Source organism: Sceloporus undulatus, chromosome 8, assembly GCF_019175285.1.
Source record: "Sceloporus undulatus isolate JIND9_A2432 ecotype Alabama chromosome 8, SceUnd_v1.1, whole genome shotgun sequence".
Classification (NCBI taxonomy): Eukaryota; Metazoa; Chordata; class Lepidosauria; order Squamata; family Phrynosomatidae; genus Sceloporus; species Sceloporus undulatus.
In genome coordinates, this window is record NC_056529.1 from 39,239,314 (window position 1) to 39,257,867 (window position 18,554).

General features: G+C 42.9%; 1 protein-coding gene across 3 annotated transcripts in view; it reads left to right on the forward strand.

Moving 5' to 3' along the window:
* The first annotated feature begins 14,860 nt into the window (after positions 1-14,860).
* USP7 (ubiquitin specific peptidase 7) overlaps positions 14,861-18,554 on the forward strand; it is a 30,399-nt gene continuing 26,705 nt past the window's right edge. For 2 of the 3 annotated variants that reach the window (XM_042438387.1, XM_042438389.1), the window contains exon 1: positions 16,020-16,124. In XM_042438387.1, the coding sequence (XP_042294321.1) occupies positions 16,082-16,124 (43 nt within the window). In that variant the 5' untranslated portion in view covers positions 16,020-16,081. Of the gene's footprint in view, positions 14,884-16,019; positions 16,125-18,554 lie in introns of those variants that run through there. The other variant, XM_042438388.1, reaches the window with a different exon arrangement.

Below are 18,554 nucleotides of genomic sequence, written 5' to 3' on the forward strand. Positions count from 1 at the left end.
CAGAATGGGGTTGGACTGGATGGCCCTTGAGGTGTCTCTTCCAGCTCTATGATCCCTCTCTGCTCGGCCCTGGGCCTGATCCCTGTGGTCACTTCCACCTCTTACTCACCTACCTTGGTGAATAACATAGCTTATGTTATCTGTCTTGCCCTCTGTTTATATACCCAGTGAGGCTAGATCCCTATTTTGTTGCTGTTATGCGCCTCTGACTTACAGTGATCCTCTCTCGGAGGTTTTTCTTGGCATGATTTATTTAGAGGCGGTTTTGCCATTGCTTTCCTCTTAGCCGGAGCAACGGTGACTTGCCCAAGGTCACCCAGTGGGTTTTCTCATGGGATAATGAACTCCCCGTCTCCCCAATTTTGAACTTCCAGGCCCCTTTTCTAATCCTCTCAGCTTTCATTATATTGGCAGCTCTTCTATTCCATTGCAGCATTGGATCTTTAACCGCTCCAGTTCTGCACTGACCCTTCCCTGCAATCCCTTCAGCATCCTCCCTCCTCTTACCTTCCTTGTAAACCTAACCCAAGTACTGTAGTCAGTTTTGCTGGCCTGTCTGGGGCAGATGAATCAAGGAAGCCGGCATCTTCACTTCACCTCTCCCCTTTTTTCTCTAGAGCTTCAGATTAGAGCATCCTTTCCACTCCCCCCCCTTTGAAAAATAAACCCACTGCCATGTATGATTTTTGTTTACAAAAGCAAGAGTGGGCCTCGCCCCAGAAAACTAAATCCAATTTTAATCCCAGCTATCACAGACCCATTGAAATCATTGGGAATTTGTTAATCCCCGCCTGCTTAAGCCCCATGGATTGCAATGGGCCTGCCTGGGTTGGAATCCAAATTGGATTTAGCCTTCAGTTACGTCCTTCCTGTCATTTTGTTTGCTTGCTGGTTTGAAGGACCTTTTGGGAAACCCGCAGCTCATTATTATTATTATTATTATTATTATTATTATTATTATTATTTACCTCCCAGAGGAGCATCACTTTTATTTGGCTCTCCTTCTTCTGTGCAGTGAAGCCAAGCTAGGAAAAAAGGTTTGGGGAGAGGGAAGAGGATGACCCTTCTCTTCTTTTCCAGGCCAGGGCTGGTGGGTGCCTGGGAGGAGGTTTGCCTGGGGTTTTGTGAGTGGCTTCTGGTCCTCTGTGGCTGGGAGGAAAGGGCAGGGTGATGTCCTTCCAGGTGATTTGGACTTCTCCTCCCAGAATCCCAGGCTATTGGCCAAGATGGTTGAGGTTTCTGGGAGTTGAAGTCCAAAGCATCTGGAGCACCAGAGTTTGGGGATCATAGAGACTTCATAAATAGTGGGGAGAAGTGTATCTCCATAGAGGAGAAAAGGCAGTGTTTGTTGCACACACAGACCCAGATCAGGCTTATCTAACGCAGGGGCTGGAAATGATTTCTCCCCAGTGTGCAAGGGGCAGCTACCATATTTGCCCCCACTGGCTGCAATGGTTGCCTTTCTTGAAAAATTGCCACGAACCAGGGACAGGCAGTGGCATAAGAGCCAGGAGCACCCCTTGAATAGCAGTGTGTTAGCAAATCCTCTCTCTCTCTCTCTCTCTCTTAAAAGTTGGGACTAATTCACTTCCATAGCAGAAAGCTTGGAAGTGGTGGAGCAGCTTGAGGGGAAGGGGGACCGATGGGGCGGCGTGGGGACCCCTGGTTCCCTGCCCTGCATTTGTAATAATGTTGTGTGGAGGGTGGTGGTTGCAGAGCATTGTCTCTTGCAGTGCCTTTGCTTGGAGGGGTGTGTGAGGCTCAGGAATGCTGCCTCTCTGTCCCTCCTCTTGACTCCAGCAGCCACTCAGCAGTTTTGAAAATGCTGTTTTGTTTTTAAAGCCTCCAGCCTCCTGTTCCCATTGTATCTTCTGGCAGGCAGGGAGGCAGGCGGCCAGGCAGAGATGCTCTCGCCATTTTTAATTGGGGCACTGCGCTGCTGCTCTGCTTCCTCCTCCTCCTCCTCGCACTCAGGGTTATTTACAGAAAAGGCATGAGGCCTATGGAGGAGGAGGAGGAGGGGAAGAAGGAGGGCTGGCAGTGTGGGCTGAAGCCTAGCGGTGTGTAATGCTCTTAAATAGTCACCAGGGCACTGACCCTGCGCAGTCATCCTGGCCAGGAGGGGAAGCCCTCCCCCCAAAATGTGCCTGGACCTCACAGCCCTTTCCTCACCACTGGCCGTTTACAACCGGACTTACTACCGGAAGCCAGCGGGCTAAACAGTTTTATGTGTTTGTTTTCTTTTCCTACCAGGAAAGGTGTCCCCTGCTACCTCAAATATGGCCAGGTCTTTAAACCAGCTCCTGTGTTTCATCTGTGTTGTCTAGTAACAAGATTATAGACTTGGGGGGGATCAGAAAATCAAAAGCATCCCTGCGTAAAGGCAATAGGTTAGCAGTGGTTGTCTTTAAGAATTATATCTAGGTTATTCTTTTTGGTGCGGTTACGGTAGTTAAGCAAATTGAAGCTACACAAATTGCAGGGTGGCTGACTAATGGAGAACTCGGATGTTCTTCATGTATGCCCTTTATCTGTAAGAATTAGGATGCTCTGTCAGTGTGAGATTTTTCCATGCTGCTGACCCTTTGTATGTATCTTAATTATTTGTCAGTTAGGATAATACGATCACCATCATCATTATTAATAGAGTATGGATTTGAACATGTGTAAGTCTCACATGTAAGAGGTTTTTCATAATAAGAAGAACTGGTGTTTTTTACTGTAATTAAAAGAAGTCCCTTCTACCTGGGTGGTTCCATTTGAAAGGATGGGAGTAGGCTCAATTCTGAGAATGTTCTCCCATTAAAACAAAGCAGTTTCCAGATAGAAAACTATGGTGTGAGGCAGAAGTATCTCCATTGTCTCTGTGCGGAGTGGGCTCTATGTGGAAGAGCATTCTGTTGTATGAGTTACCACCTGCCCTCTGAAATGATTCAGCCCTGAGACAAGTTTGCCTGTATCAGGTGAGAATTAGGCTTGTGCTGCTTCACAAGACATTAAGACATGTGTATGAAGCATGTTGTCATGCATGCTTTTACAGTGTGACAGCACAGAATCAGCTTATGCAATCTAGTTCCCTACATTATCCAGAGAAATGGCTGGACCCTTAGTGGGTTATTCTTCCTTTCCTTTCCTTTTCCTGGACCTAAGGGTTGAGTGTATTGGATTGCAGAGATCTGGTTAACACCTTGATAGCTCAAAACGGGTTCAGAGCATCTTGGAGCATCAAGCCTAATAGTCTGATCTTGCCTCGTTCTGCCAATAAAATACCTGTCTGACTAGTACAGTAAAATACCAAGAGTTGCTTCCCATCTCCTTATACACCTGTACTTAAAGAAACCCCCTCCCACCACCAAACTAACGTTACGTTTCTTGTATATTCTACTTGTTTTATTGCATAAGAAGCTCGATGTCTTCAATTTGCATTATGTTTTTCTTATAAAGAAAAAAGGGGTATATTTAGGAAGCAAAGCGCATTATATAAGTTGTTGCTTATAATAACAAAATGGTATTTTGTGGGGTGCTGTCAAGGCTCGGTTCATTCATCATTTGGTCTCCAACCATGGCCAGGTCCTGGAGTCTTTGGGTCCTTGGAGCTTGCAGCTTGAAATGAAGTGTATAGTCACTACATGCCAATTGTAGCACCAATATTCAGACTTACAGCTTCAGAACATGGAGGTTTCAGTAAATAGCAATAATAATCTGCCATGAATTTGTCTACTCGTTTTAAAAAGCTGCCCGACTTAGTGGGCTTCATGTCGGGACCAGTGAATTCTCATAAATGCCTTTGCATATCTTTCCTTCTGGGTCTGGTGACAGTGAGTAACATCTTCTCTTTCTGTTAATTATTTAAAGTATCAGGAATCCCTTCCCTTTCGTAGGTTAGGGCTTTCCACCTTTTCCTTTAAGGAGAAATCACTGCAGAGTATGAATATTCTGTTGATGTAGTCCTTCTCAATGGCATTCAAATACCTTGTGGTTTTTCCCCCTCTGTAACCTTGTTTTATTGCATTTTCATAGCAGGTAATACAGGAGAGGACAGACTCTTTCCTTCACAAGGAAAACACACATTTTTGAGTGCGTGCACCTTACCTAAATTAAACTTGCCTTTTTAAATGCCATATCCCATCTGTCAGAATGAGCCTTCTGCTATAACCCTCTCTTCTCTGGATAGTTGAAACTTAGATCCAAAACACACTGCAGAAATAATCCAGTTTGAGAACGCTTTAACTGCCCTGGCTCAATGCTAAGGGATTCTGGGAACTGTCATTTTGTGACACATTTAGCCTTCTCTGTCAGACAGCCCTGGTGTCACAATAAACTACAATTCCCAGAGTTCCCTAGCCCTGAGCCAGGACAGTGAAAGTGGCCTCCAACTGGATTATTTCTCCAGTGTGTTTTGGACTCCCATCCGCATATCTTTGAAATCAGACTTATTTCACTTTTCCTCCATTGCATCTGAGGAAGTAGACTGAAGTCTAGGAAAGCTCATGCTACCAGTTTCTTTCTTTCGGTTAGTCTCAAAGGTGCTACAAGATCTCTCTCTACGTTCTGGTCTTTGAAGAATCATCGATAGGTTTCCAAGAAATTCCAGGACCTATCGTGAAAAATAACCCTGCTTTGTTTCCTGTTTAGGTCCACATTGCCTTTCAGGGGCCACATCCTGACAGATGGTGGGGCTTAGCCTAGTGGCAGACAAGGCAAAAGCCAGAAGTGACCAAGTGTGTGCGCACCCCCTTTTCTTTCTCTCTCTGTCTCTTTTCTGCCTCAGCATTTTCTTTTCTACTCAGATGGTTGCCAGGAACAGATGGCTTTTGCCAGAGGACTGATCTGATTGCTTGCAGAGAGCTTTTAAAATAAGACTGAGGGCCCCATGAAATTAGGCCAGGAGCTGCAGGCTGCCCACCCCAGGCTCAGTTCTGCCAGAGATTTTGGCCTACAGCTCCCATCACCCCAGAACGCATCCCTTTCTGGGCTAGAAAGGATGGGAAAGGCTGGTCTAGCCCAGTACATTCCTTTGAGGAGTATGTGCTGTTCACAGCTGACAGACGTCTTGCTCAGGATGCTTAAACTAGTTGCAGAAGAAAATAGGGTAAGTTCTGAGAGAAGTATATCACTGGGTGATGTGTTGGCTCCATACATGGACTGTACTTGCAGCTGAGGAAGAAAAAGGACTTCCATTGGAACTGATGGGTCTTTTTTTTTTATCTTGTTCATAAATGATCTACAAACAGTGGTGAGCAGAGAAGTGGCCACTTTTGAAAGAGGGGAAAAAGTCATGCTTCATACAGTGCATAGTTAAACTGTGGAATTTTCTTCTTCCAAAAGTAGGGTTGGTCACCAGCTTGGATGGCTTTAAGAGGATTAGACTGATTCATGCAGGATAAGGTTCTCATTGGTACTAGTCACAATCACTGTGTGTTGTTCCCAGTAGTGGAAGCATATAACAACAACAACAACAACAATAATTATTTATTTATACCCTATATGAACCACTCACTATATAAAAACATATGATCAGGAGGGTTGAGTTGCATTCATGTTGTTTGTGACCATCCCAAAGGCAACTGATGGGCCATTGGCCTAGATTGGCCCTTGGCTTGATGCAGCATGGCTTTTTTAAAGGTTCTCATCCCAGTAAACCTATGCTGCCTCTCTCAAAATTGCAGTAGTTGAGCCAGTTTAGCCAGTACTGCTTCAGTGACACAGCAGGATATTTGGAAGTTGCAGTGGAGGCAGGAGGATACTGGCAATGAGCTCCAACTTGTCCTGACTCTAAAAAAAGAGTTTAAAAGCATTAACATGGATGATGATTAGAAAAAATGGGGATATTGACAGCGCTGGGGTCCTGCAGTTTGTAATGTGAATGTGGACGGTTCCTTATAGAACAAGCTCATAGGATGGAAAGGAACACAAGGTTGCTTCCTTTCTAAAGCAGGCTTCTTGGTCTTGTTTTTGTTTGGTTGGTTATTATTAAAATATTTAAAACATCCCGCCCTTAATAATAATAATAATAATAATAATAATAAATTTAATTATATTTCCCACCTTTATCTTGGGATTGCACAGTGGCTTACAAATAAAACAAATCAACAACTTAAAATAGTTCCAAACTAGAACAGGAATATAGCCAGAGAAGAATAAAACACATTAAATACAAGAATGCGCTTAAAAGGCTGTGAAACTATGTGCGTGTACAGTTAAAATGAATTAAGCTCCAGAAGTTTAATAAAAAGCCATGTCTTGGCTTTTCTAACGTACACAACTTTTGGGTTACTTCAGATTTTTCTGAGCCAGCTTTATTCTGAATGAAATTACCTGTAATTATATAGTGGAAACCAACTTGCTGAAGGGAAGGGTAGATGTTTGGGTGCTGTGTTTTTTATTGTGTGTTAATGGCTTTGTTTTTGTGTTCAAAATATTTTGTTTGAAATTATGTCAGTGGTCTTGAGCGCCACTTTAGGCAGACATTTGTGTGCTGTATATGCGGTGGCTTAATGGTTAACATGCCAATACTGATGACAGGAAGATGGGAAGGTTGGCACTACGAGACCCAAGTGCTGCATGATGGGCTGAGCGCCTGTCACAAGTCCCAGCTTCTGCCAGCCTAACAATTCGAAAGCATGCAAATGCAAGTACATAGATAAATACCATTTCAGTGGGAATGTAACACTGTTCAGTGGAGTCATGCTGGCCACATGGCCACCAGAGAAGTCTTTGGACAATGCTGTCTCTTTGGCTTAGCAACGGAGATGCGTACCACCCCATACAGTTGGTTACAACTAGACCGGTGATGGCGAACCTTTTAGAGACCGAGTGCCCAAACTGCAACCCATAACCCACTTATTTATGGCAAAGTGCCACGTTCCTCTGGTTTTCCAGTAACGAACTGTGGCGAATGCAACACCATGCGTGCCCACAGAGAGGGCTCTCAGAGCCCTCTCTGGCACATGCGCCGTAGGTTCTCCACCACTGAACAGAACATTCATATCAAGGGACTACCTTTACCTTTATATATTGTATAGTGTTTTATGCATGCACCTTTGACATTTTGGGATCTGGATTGTACATGCATGCTTGTACACTCATAAAGTAAGGATGGTGCTTTGAACAGTTTGTGTGCCCAGCTTGAATCTAGCTCATGAGCAATTACTCTTACATACTCAGATTATGTTACAGGCAGACATTGATGTTCTGAATGCACTCCTTGTTGGTATCAACCAGCATCCTAACTAGTAGGATCATGATTGCTTGTAAAGCAGGAACAACAACTCATTTCCTTCCCTTGTGTGTTGACTTGAAGGCACACAGCAAAAAACAACAAATGTTCAGACACAACAGTAAGCCAGAATTCTGAAGAATCCTGAATTATTATGAAAAGATAATATCCCGGGAACAACCACCAACCGGCGTTGTAGCACAGAATCATAGAGTTAGAAGAGACTGCAAGGGCCATCTAGTCCAACCCCCTGCCATGCAGGAAATCTCAATCAAAACATCCCCGACAGATGGCCATCCAGCCTCTGTTTAAAGACCTCCAAGGAAGGAGACTCCAAGGAAGGAGTGTGTTCCACTGTCGAACAGCCCTTACTGTCAGGAAGTTCCTCCAAATGTTGAGGTGGAATCTCTTTTCCTGCAGCTTGCATCCATTATTCTGGGTCCTGTTCTCTGGAGCAGCAGAAAACAAGCTTGTTCCCTCCTCCATATGGCATCCCTTCAAGTATTAAAACAGGGCTATCATATCACTTCTTAACCTTCTCTTCAAGCTAAACATCCCCAGCTCCCTTAATCTTTCCTCATAGGACATGTTTTCCAGACCTTTCACCATTTTAGTCGCCCTCCTCTGGACACACTCCAGTTTTTCAATGTCCTTTTTGAATTGTGGTGCCCAGAACTGGGCGCTATATTCCAGGTGGGGCCTGACCAAAGCAGAATACAGTGGCATTATTACTTCCCTTGACCTAGACACTATACTTCTATTGATGCAGCCTAAAATTGCATTGGCCTTGTTAGCTGCCACTTCGCACTGTTGACTCACATTCAACTTGTGGTCTACTTGGACTCCTAGATACCTTTCACAGGTAAAATTCTCGTTCAGCCAGGTGTCCCCCATAATCCTATATCTGTGCATTTCATTTTTCCGTCCTAAGTTCAGTACCTTACATTTCTCTGTGTTGCAATTCATTTTGTTATGTTTGGCCCAGCTTTCTAATCTATTAAGGTCATTCTGAAGTTTGATCCTGTCCTCAGGGGCATTAGCAACATGTGTTTAGCAAAGAATATATTTTTCAGACATCTTGGTAGTACCAATAGATGCCTGAAGATTAGAGCCATCCACTGGGATCATTGGACATCCAGAATCACCATGAAAAATCATTAGTGAATTAGCCTCTTTTGAAACGCATCCTTCTCTGCCTCCCCCTTTGTCAGCATGGAGTCCAGGCCTTCAAACATATTCTCATTTGGAATTAATGGAGTAATCAATTAATTGGTGCAGTTAACCAGTTAAAAGCCTGCTTGCCAGCTAAGAATAGAATAGGACTCAGATGGGAGCCAGGCCTCCAGAGGTTTCTCTTTTTTGCAGCCTGCTTCTATTTATGATTTAGCTAGAGGTTAAAATCCTGACTTGGTTGATCTGTACATGGCAAACAATGGGAAACAAACTCAAATATGTACAATCGGTAAGGGGGGGGATACTGTGTCACAGTTGTGAGGTTGTAAGCAAAATGGATGACTGTGGTGAAAAACACATAGCAGAAGTATCTGTAGAGATACAGGCAAACTGATGATGATGGATAGGCATATATAACAAGCAATAGTACCACCACGTGACTGTTGTTTTTTAAATCAAGTTTCCCTATATTTCCATAGTTTCTAATTGATGATTAGTCTCTTGGTTTATAAGGACTTATAAATGTTTGCATGGTTTACAACACAGTAATCACTCATAATACTGGAAATACTGGAGTGCTGCAAAAAAATAAGGCTTGAGGGCCTCACTTTGTCCATCCCGACCTGTATTTGCTGATAGTTGCTCTATGGGATTTCAGACAAGACCCTCTAGAAACACCTGGAATAGAACCTGGGAACTGTTTGCATTCAAACTATAGGGCTGACCACTGAGCTATAGGTCTGTTCCCTCAAAAGTCTTTATTATTACAATGACCACTCGTCACATTGTAATGCTCTTTTTGTTTGTCCATTTTTGCTGGGAGTTTACATAGTATGACCATTTGAGTTTGCAGTCATGATGTTCTAACAGATTTGGATGTCTTTTTTTATCCAAATGTATCGGTGTGCCGACAGGAGGAGATAGGATTAATGAACAAAATGTTCACTCATTTAAAAGGTTATGAAGTGTGTTGGAAATTGATTTACCTGTTCAGTGATCTTTGAACATTGATCAATGATCATCTACGGTTTAAGCCTCCCTTAAAGTATGTGCATTTCCATTCACTATCAAAACACTAGCTCTAGTTTGCACACGTTCTTTTTTATCTGAATTATGAGGGATTCGTCGTTGTGCCAGACTACAGGTTTTTCTTTTAGGAATTAAAAATGTATTCCTTGTGGAAACTGAGATGAAAGACAACTTCTATCCTAAATATTCTCTCTGTTCGCCTCCTTGCCCCAAATCTACCCTGACATGGAAGCAAAATGACACTTTTAATGTGTTCTTATTTTCCTTTCTGAGGGTATCGATGGCAAGCAGTGAATGAGAGCCATCATTAGAAGTCTAGTACTAGATGCAAAGCAGTTATCTGGTCAGAACACAGCTAATTATTTTGAATCACTGAGTCCACTTAGCTCCATTAAAATGTATTGGGACGCATTTGGTAGTTCTTCACAGGATTAGTGTCCTCTGATGATCTGCTGCGGAGTCTGACACTAAGCCTATATGGTAGGTTACCGAGAATCCCTATTTAGACATTCCAGAGACCATTAGGATACAGAGACAATGACTTGCTCGTTTCACTGAATAATACACAGCAAAGACGAGAATTAGATTTGGGCCCACCCAAACTCAACAGTTTTATCTACTGGGCTATTGCTACAAAAGCTATCTGGAGTGGCAGACTGGCATGTGCCCCCCAAAGTGCCAGGGGCAGGTAATATATTTGCCCCATGATTATTGCATTCGCTTCCTTTACTGGGTAGTTGGCATTGCTTTGGGCAGCGCTCTGTCTTTTTAAAAGCTAGTCAGGCATTAGTTAAATTCGTGACAGGCCTGCTTACGTGAAAGTGAGCCACAGCATTGGTCTGGCTGGCATTGTCATGACTGAGGTATGAAAGAGTTGGTAGGATGCTCAGGTAGTACCACAAATGGTTCAGGGTTTTTCGTACTGTCAAGAGAGTGCAACATAATAGTAGTGTCTCTTCTAAATGTAGCAGGTGAGTTTACACAGAAATAGTTCATTAGAGGCAGGGGGACAGGTATCAGAATATGATACATGGTATGAGTATTGCTTTTCTGTATACGTATATGATAGTGATGTATTTTACAGCAAGTTCAGGGTCTGCAATTATTGCAAAACTGACACTGCTTTGATACAGGGTTTTTCCTCTCCTCCAAAAAAATTCATGTCATCTCAAACATCTTTTTGGATGAATTGGGGATTCTTAAACTCAAGTTGGGTGTTAGGACTAAATATCTAATGGATGGTGACTTCTTCTCAATTAGTCATTCTGGGAGTATAAGGCTATAATTTTTGTTCACCGATGGCACATTTTGTCCCTGGAGGTTTTAGCTCCATAGGCGGGACAATTAACGTATGGCATCTTATTTTGCCTGGGCTGTGTTGAATGCCACCCTAGCATGACTTTTATCTGAAGAATCTCTGTTGGCAGGATCTAGAACAGGTTGGAGCAGCTCAGCTCCTGCCTCTGAATGACTTTCAAGGAGATACATGCAGGGATAATGGCCATGATATAGGTCACAAGACTTTTCCGTACGTGAGGCTTAAACTGCTAATTCATGGTTGGTGTCTCTGGCCCTCGAGAAAATGTTCCATTGGAAATTACGGTTGTCTCTTATTACGTGGGGACACCCAAACATCTTGATCTTATATCTTGTAAGATTAAAACTGGCAGTCTTTACTCTGTACTGTAGCTTCTCCCACCTCACCACCTTCTCCAGGCTATAGATCAGGGGTAGGCAACCTGCGGCCCGGCGAGGCCTTGGGACCGGCCCCAGCCTGGTCCTGCCACCGATTGCCGCCGGGGCCTTTGGCGTGTCGCGCAAGGGGCATGGTGGGGCAATTGTCTATAGAAGCCTCAGAAACATGCATTTATCTTAACATTTTTTTAAAAATCAGCAAATTTTTTCGCGTGTCCTCCATTTTTTATTTAAAAAGTGCCCTCCATTTGAAAATTTTGTCCTACATTTGTCCCGGTTTTATTTATTTAATTTTTTTAAAATTATTTAATTATTTATTTTTTTGGCTTCGGCCCTCCAGTTGTCTGAGGGACAGCAACCCGGCCCCCGGCTCAAAAGGGTTGCCTACCCCTGCTATAGATCCTTCACATTATCAACATCAAATGTGACTCATTTCCCCCTTCAGTCGGACTGGATTCTAGTAACATGTGAAGTCCCTTGTGTTTTGATGCTTTCCCCTAGAGCAGTGTGAAGTGGCACTTCCTTTTTTTCGCACACATTGCGCCGCTGTAGCTGCTGCTCACCTTTCCCACTCCTACACACTCATAAAAATACAGGGCAAAAAGGACGAATCCTACTTTTAGATAAGGAACAATAATAAATATTTAGCTTCTGCCTCTTTTGCAGAATGGAACTATGTCTGACATAAGAAGTGGGTGGTTCTCTATTCCAGTTTCTCTGCGTATGTTGGAATGGCTTTCTCATCCTTCCTTGTAGCAAAGGAGAAGGTTCTTTATCACTTTATATTCCTCATTTTGGGATGCCTGATCAATATATAGATGCCAAGCTGTACTCATTTTTCCAGCATATTCCAATCACTGAATACAAGAGGATGTCATTATGGAACTTGGCATATATGTAACTTCCTTTACTTTCTGTTTTGAATTGATAGATATCCCATGCACACACATTAATTGTGTCCATTACTTATTTTGGAATTCAAAGTCTGTGCTGTGGGTGAGGTGCTTGGAAGGCCAGTGGTAGTAAGTCACAGCCCTTCCCTCCAGGTGGGAATAGTGGTTTTGATACAGAGAGCATCTCAGACATTCATTGCCAGTATCAACCACAGCCTTTTTTCGTTGAAGGGAGCTTTCTGGCTGGCTGTTCTCAGGGCAGGACATATAGAGACCAGTTGGTAACTCAGAAGGAACCTCCATTGCATACACTTCCACACTAAAAACTCATTCCAATTAATGCATATAGAAAGGTGAATAGGGTATTTTCATAGGAAATACGTTACATTAAGTCCCGTAGACATGTTTGTAGGCTTCTCAAACTCTGTTTTGTTTTTTAATTAGTTCACAGCAAAATAAAAGCCATTTCAATGTGTACTAGTTTTCCAAAACTCCAAAAACAACAGCTACCAGCTGCTACTACTACTACTACTTATTATTATTATTATTTGATAGTCCTTTGGTCATTTGCTTTAATTCACTGGGTCCAGTTGTCATTCACCCAGTTAAATGCAAGGCCTTGGAGGAACATCTGTATGCAGCAAGTGGCACTCTTCTTTCAGGCTGCAGCCCTGTGCCCAGTAACTGGGTGGAACTTAAACTTCTGAGTAGCTATTTAGAGGATTGCATTGCTCATTACTTACTTGGGCACAAGCATACTTTTTCTTTTCTGTCTGATGCAGTCAGGTTTTTAATTACATTCTCACCTAGAAAGGAAATAATGGTCAGGATCTTGTTGGGACCTGAGGTTATGTACATGGGTGCCTTTCAAAGGACATTACATATGGAAGTCTCTAGCCCTCCCTTCAGTCTGCTTTGCTGGGCAGCTGTACTCCCTTCATTGATTTGGTATCTTGGAGAAGCTGGGGCCAGCCATTAAGGAGCCAGAGAAGCTTGTAAGGTGCCACGGGAGGAGATAATAACAGTTGTCATCCTGGATTCCAGTCTATTCTCTGCTGTTTTCTTCTGACTACAAACCTGTAGCCAAATGCTGCCCATTTACCTTGTGTCTTCCCAGCCACTAAATGACTATGGGAAGCTATCTTCCTCATGGCTGGCAATAGCAGCCTAGCACACCTGTACAGACAAAGAATTCAGGGTCATGGCTAATATATGCATTAATCTATTAATTGTGGAAGGTGGATGGCAAACATGAGATGGTAATTTGGATTATTGTTCTCATGTGCATTTTTGCTTTGCTTTGTGGTGGACGCTTCTTTTCTGCATCTGCTGCTTTAGTACTGTGTGGGTGTGGACAGTGGGAATGTTTTCAAACCCAGTCGACAGCCACTGGTTGATCCGAGAACAGCAACTGCCATGGAACCCTCAGGTCCAGCAATCTTCCTCAGCCATCCCTTCCTTGAGAAAAACAGCTGCTCCTCACAGAGCGATTGAACTTCGTGGTTAGTTACAGAGCTTATTAAATCTACTTGACTTCACTTGAACCAGAGCGTGCAGCAGCCTTTGAGAAAGTGAGCCATGGTTTGGCCCTCCCCTTGTTCTTTCGCCATCATAGTCATCTCATGAAAGACTGGCTTGATAGTTATGGTTGCAGTAAGACTTCCATGATCTCCAGCCTTTTAGACATGCTTGGCTTTTCCCTCGTGCCTCTCATTGAGGGAGTTGTTTGACACGTCCAGAGTTGTACGGAAGCTCTTTTGTAATGAACTGTTTCCAAATTTGGTAATTAGATTTCCTGTTACAGGCCGGTTGCTGCCTCCTTCCGTAATTGTGTTCTTCATTTGCTTACAAATCATGTAAGTATATGAGATGAACCTCTGGGACTGTTGGAAACAATAAAGCTGTGTCTCCCTTTTCTTAAGGAAAGAGTCAACAGTAGTCTTAAATTCTTCTTGAGTAATGTATAATCCTCCTTCCCTTCTTGTTTTAAATTAATGAAGCATTTTCCTTGCTGTTGGCCAGTTCTGAAAATCGACGTCTTCTGTCTTGTAGAGCAGCCGTACGATTTATCACTTCCCTTGTTACTGAAGCTGTTAGCAATACTTCCAGGCACCGAGAACATATCAATGGCTATGGCGATAGAGGAGCATGCGCAGACATTTGAAACAAGATGGCCATAGCGCAGCAGCTGCTGGCTGCTGTTGGTAGGAAAGAGAATGAGAGTCACTTCCCTAAGTTTAGTGCCATGGGAGTTGCATTTTTTCCTGCCTCCACTCATTGAGAGCTTAAGAATCTTTAACACTTAGAATAAAAGGGGGACAAAGAGATCCCAGGCTGAAGCTTTCATGGTATGGTTGACCTTTTAAAATACCTAGAACGGTGCTTCTTATGTTACCAGATGTGGCGGACCAACTGGTTGGCTTCCTTCCTCCCCCCCCCCCCCATGTGCCAAGAACCAACAGCACATTGGTCCCTATGGGCTACCACTGTTTCTTGCTGAAAACATGGTCTACAGACAGGCACCAATGGCTCATGGACCAGCATCAGTCCACAGACCATCACTTTGAGTAGCACTGATTTAGAAAGAATTGTTTGACCCACACCCCTCCAGCCTGACTGGTGAATGCTGAGAAGGAATCTGCCTTCTTTGGGAGCCTTGTTTTGTATCTTGAGAAGCCTGGACGTTACCTGGGTGGGTTAATCACTTTTCTTACAACTCTTTAGGTGATGTAGCTGATCATCAAGCTGGTTGGACACAATAGACAGATGTTAGGCCATTACTTACCACTTCATTTCTGCACTGGTAGGAATGATCTCCACTTGCCATCTCTTAAATCAGCATGAGCCTTCTTGAACTCTATGTCTTCAACTCAGGTGAGATCTAAATAGCCTGCTTAGCTTTGCAGAATGAGGCGTTTTTCAGACGGCCGGAGGAACTTTGGTCAATCAGGGTGCTTCTTCTATCTTAGTACAGATATAAGAGCAAGATTTGTTTACCAAAAATACGTTTTAAAAACCTCCACAGACTGATGCTTTTATTCCTTTTCGACCACGTTTGTCAACAATATAACCATGATACCGTTTCACTTGATGGATAAAGTTATTGTATGGGCTGCTGTGGTGGGAAAGGTTAAGGCATAAATATGATGTGGGGCCCACAATTATCAGAGAAAAAGGTAGCTGGTCTCAAGGGTACTGCTGGCCACCATCCATGTTCAGTTGTATGAGTTAACAGGATTCAGGCCACTGCGTAGTTTGGTTCTATAACTTAAGAAATTGCATAATATCATCCTTCATTTTCTCTGGACGCTTTATCCAATTGGTCTTGGTCTGTATTAGCCCAATGTTAGCATCACCAGTGTACTGTAGACTAGTGGTCACTTCTGAACTCGCTATGTGGACCGTGGCTAAAGCCCTGTTCTGGGTGCTGAATAGCTTTTGAATGGCATATTTTTTAAACATAAAGTGGGAAAAGACAAGCTTTAGAAAGAGCTTGCTTTACATCAGCGGCTAGATCACATTGCTTGAAGGGAAAGGTGTGTAGGTATACAACTGGATATTATCTTGATGTCTTTGGTGATTCTTGATGAACTGCAGATGAATAGTTTGCATAAATGTAAACAGCTTTATTGGCCCGGTAGAAGCAAAAAAAGAGGAATGGCATCTTGTTCAAGGCTGGTTCTGGCAATTCAATGAGAAAAGAGAAATGGGGGACATAAAGTACAATTCTGACTTACACTGTTAGAACAAATCTGATGTTCAACATCTTTTTAAAAACAAATAACAACATTAACCTGTAAATTGGTTTGGCATTCAAAAGTCATGTTTTATTGTGTGAGGTGAAGAGGCAGAGTACCTCTTTAAAGTGAATGTTGAGTGCTGATCTTAGTTTGAGGCTGCTTCTTTTAATGCCATTTGTAAACAATTGTGTTTTGAATCTGACTTGCCATTCTGTCCTACAGTCAAGACCCAAACTGATAATCTTCTCCTATTCTCCTTATTCTCATAAGCTGGAGATGCTGACGATCCACCAAGAATTACTCAAAATCCGGTCATCAATGGGAATGTGGCGATGGCTGACGGTCACAACAACACAGAAGAAGACATGGAGGATGGTGAGTCATGGGAAGCTGCCTCTTTGTTTGCTCTGCAGCGAGCTCTACATTGGGGCTGAAGGCATTTTGTAAACTCTTTTATATACGGGAGACTTTTTCTTCAAGGCAATCAAGGGAGGTAAGAAACGGTTACAAAATGCTGAACAATGTGGAGGAAAGGGATAGAGGCTGTCTATACTCCTCTTTCATAACACTGGTTCATCTGGTAACATTGTCAGTTGATTCAGGACAGTGGAAAGGACTTCTTCATGCAAGCCATACTTAATTTGTTGGAAATCTGCTTCATAGGATGTGGCAATGGCTTCCAGTGTAGATAAGATTACAAGGGCTAAGGCAAAATCATGGCAGAAGAAAAAGTATATTAACTTCAAGGGTTGTTGACTATATTTCCGAGGAAGGAACTGGCAAAAACGCCTCTGAGGATTGTAACCTAAGATAAACCTTTCAAATTTCAAAGGGTGCTCAACAATGGCTCTTTTTCATCCTGGAGAGAAGTGACCAATGGGGTCCCACAGGGCTCTGTCCTGGGCCCAGTGCTATTCAACATCTTTATCAATGACCTGGATGACAGAATTGGGAGCATACTTATCAAGTTAGGAGGAATAGCTAATACTCCAGAGGACAGGATCAACGTTCAAAATGATCTGAATAGACTAGAAAGCTGGGCCAAAGCTAACAAAATGAAATTCAACACAGAGAAATGTAAGGTACTGCACTTAGGACGGAAAAATGAAACGCACAGATATAGGATGGGAGACACATGGCTGAATGAAAGTAAATGTGAAAGGGATCTAAGAGTCCAAGTAGATGATAAGTTGAACATGAGTCAACAGTGCGATGCGGCAGCTAAAAAGGCCAATGCAATTTTAGGCTGCATCAATAAAAGTATAGTGTCTAGATCAAGAGAAGTAATTGTGCCATTGTATTCTGCTCTGGTCAGGCCCCACCTGGAATATTGTGTCCAGTTCTGGGCACCACAATTCAGAAAGGACATTGAGAAACTGGAGCGTGTCCAGAGGAGGGCGACTAAAATGGTGAAAGGTCTGGAAACCTTGCCCTATGAGGAATGACTCGGGGAGCTGGGGATGTTTAGCCTGGAGAAGAGAAGGTTAAGAAGTGATATGATAGCCCTGTTTAAATATTTGAAAGGCTGTCATATTGAGGAGGGAGCAAGCTTGTTTTCTGCTGCTCCAGAGACTATGAGACAATGGAGGAATTGAGGCAAGCTGCAGGAAAAGAGATTCCAGCTCAACATTAGGAGGAACTTCCTGACAGTAAGGGCTGTTCAACAGTGGAACACACTCCATCGGAGTGTAGTGGAGTCTCCTTCCTTGGAGGTCTTTAAGCAGAGGCTGGATGGCCATCTGTCAGGGATGCTTTGATTTGGATTTCCTGCATGGCAGGGGGTTGGACTGGATGGCCCTTTCAGTCTCTTCTAACTCTATGATTCTATGAAATTCGTGGTGCCTCCATAAAGGCACCAGATATATATTTGTAGAAATGAGAGGGAAGAGCTTTCTGGTCCTGGCACCGTCATTGTGCCTTTTTTGGAAGGTCATTGGTCGAACATGATGCTTTTAAAGATGACAATGAAAGCATGGATTTCTTGTCAGGTTTTTCTGAGGCTGTTTAAAAGAATCTTTTGGGCCCATACAGACAGGCCAAAATAAAGCTGCTTTGGGTCACTTTAGAGGTATGCTGTTTAAACGATACACACATCTTAAGAGACCAGAAGCTGTGCCAAAGCTGCACTCCAGTCCTTAGGCATGGCTTTGGCATAGCTTTTGCACTCTAAGGACGCATGCATCATGTAAACAGCAAACCTCCAAAGTGGCCTGAAGAAGCTTTATTTTGGCCTGTCTGTACAGGCCCTTTTGTTTCTATACTGCAATTTTACACATTGGTTTAAGAGCCATGGTGAGCAGACAAGCAGTTTATATATGTTTTTAATATAATTAAATAAATACCAGACAGCACTTAGGAAGAGGCTACATCCAATGGACTGATGTGACACATAACCAAGAGACAGTCTTCAGGCTGTCCATATGCTGTGGACTTGTGCTACCCAAAGTTGTGATCTATAGACTGGTATCAGAAGGCAATCTGACTTGTTTCCTCTTTTGCTGCTGTTTCTATGTTGTGAATTTTAGGCTCTTCACCAATTATTACTTTTTTATTTTCGTTTTTACATAATGTTTAATGAATTTGCGTGACAAATCTCAAAAGCTGCTTATATGTTTCTGCATAACATGGGTGGGAGGAAAGGCTTAACATCATCTTATCAAGGGTTTTAAATGAATGTTTTTGTTGTCACTATTTGTTTTAATATGTTATAAGCTACCATGAATGCACTGTGGAGAAATGTTAATGGCTTAGAAATTGTACAGTAAACATCAAGAAGTTTTCATTTACAAGATATTGGAAGCAAGT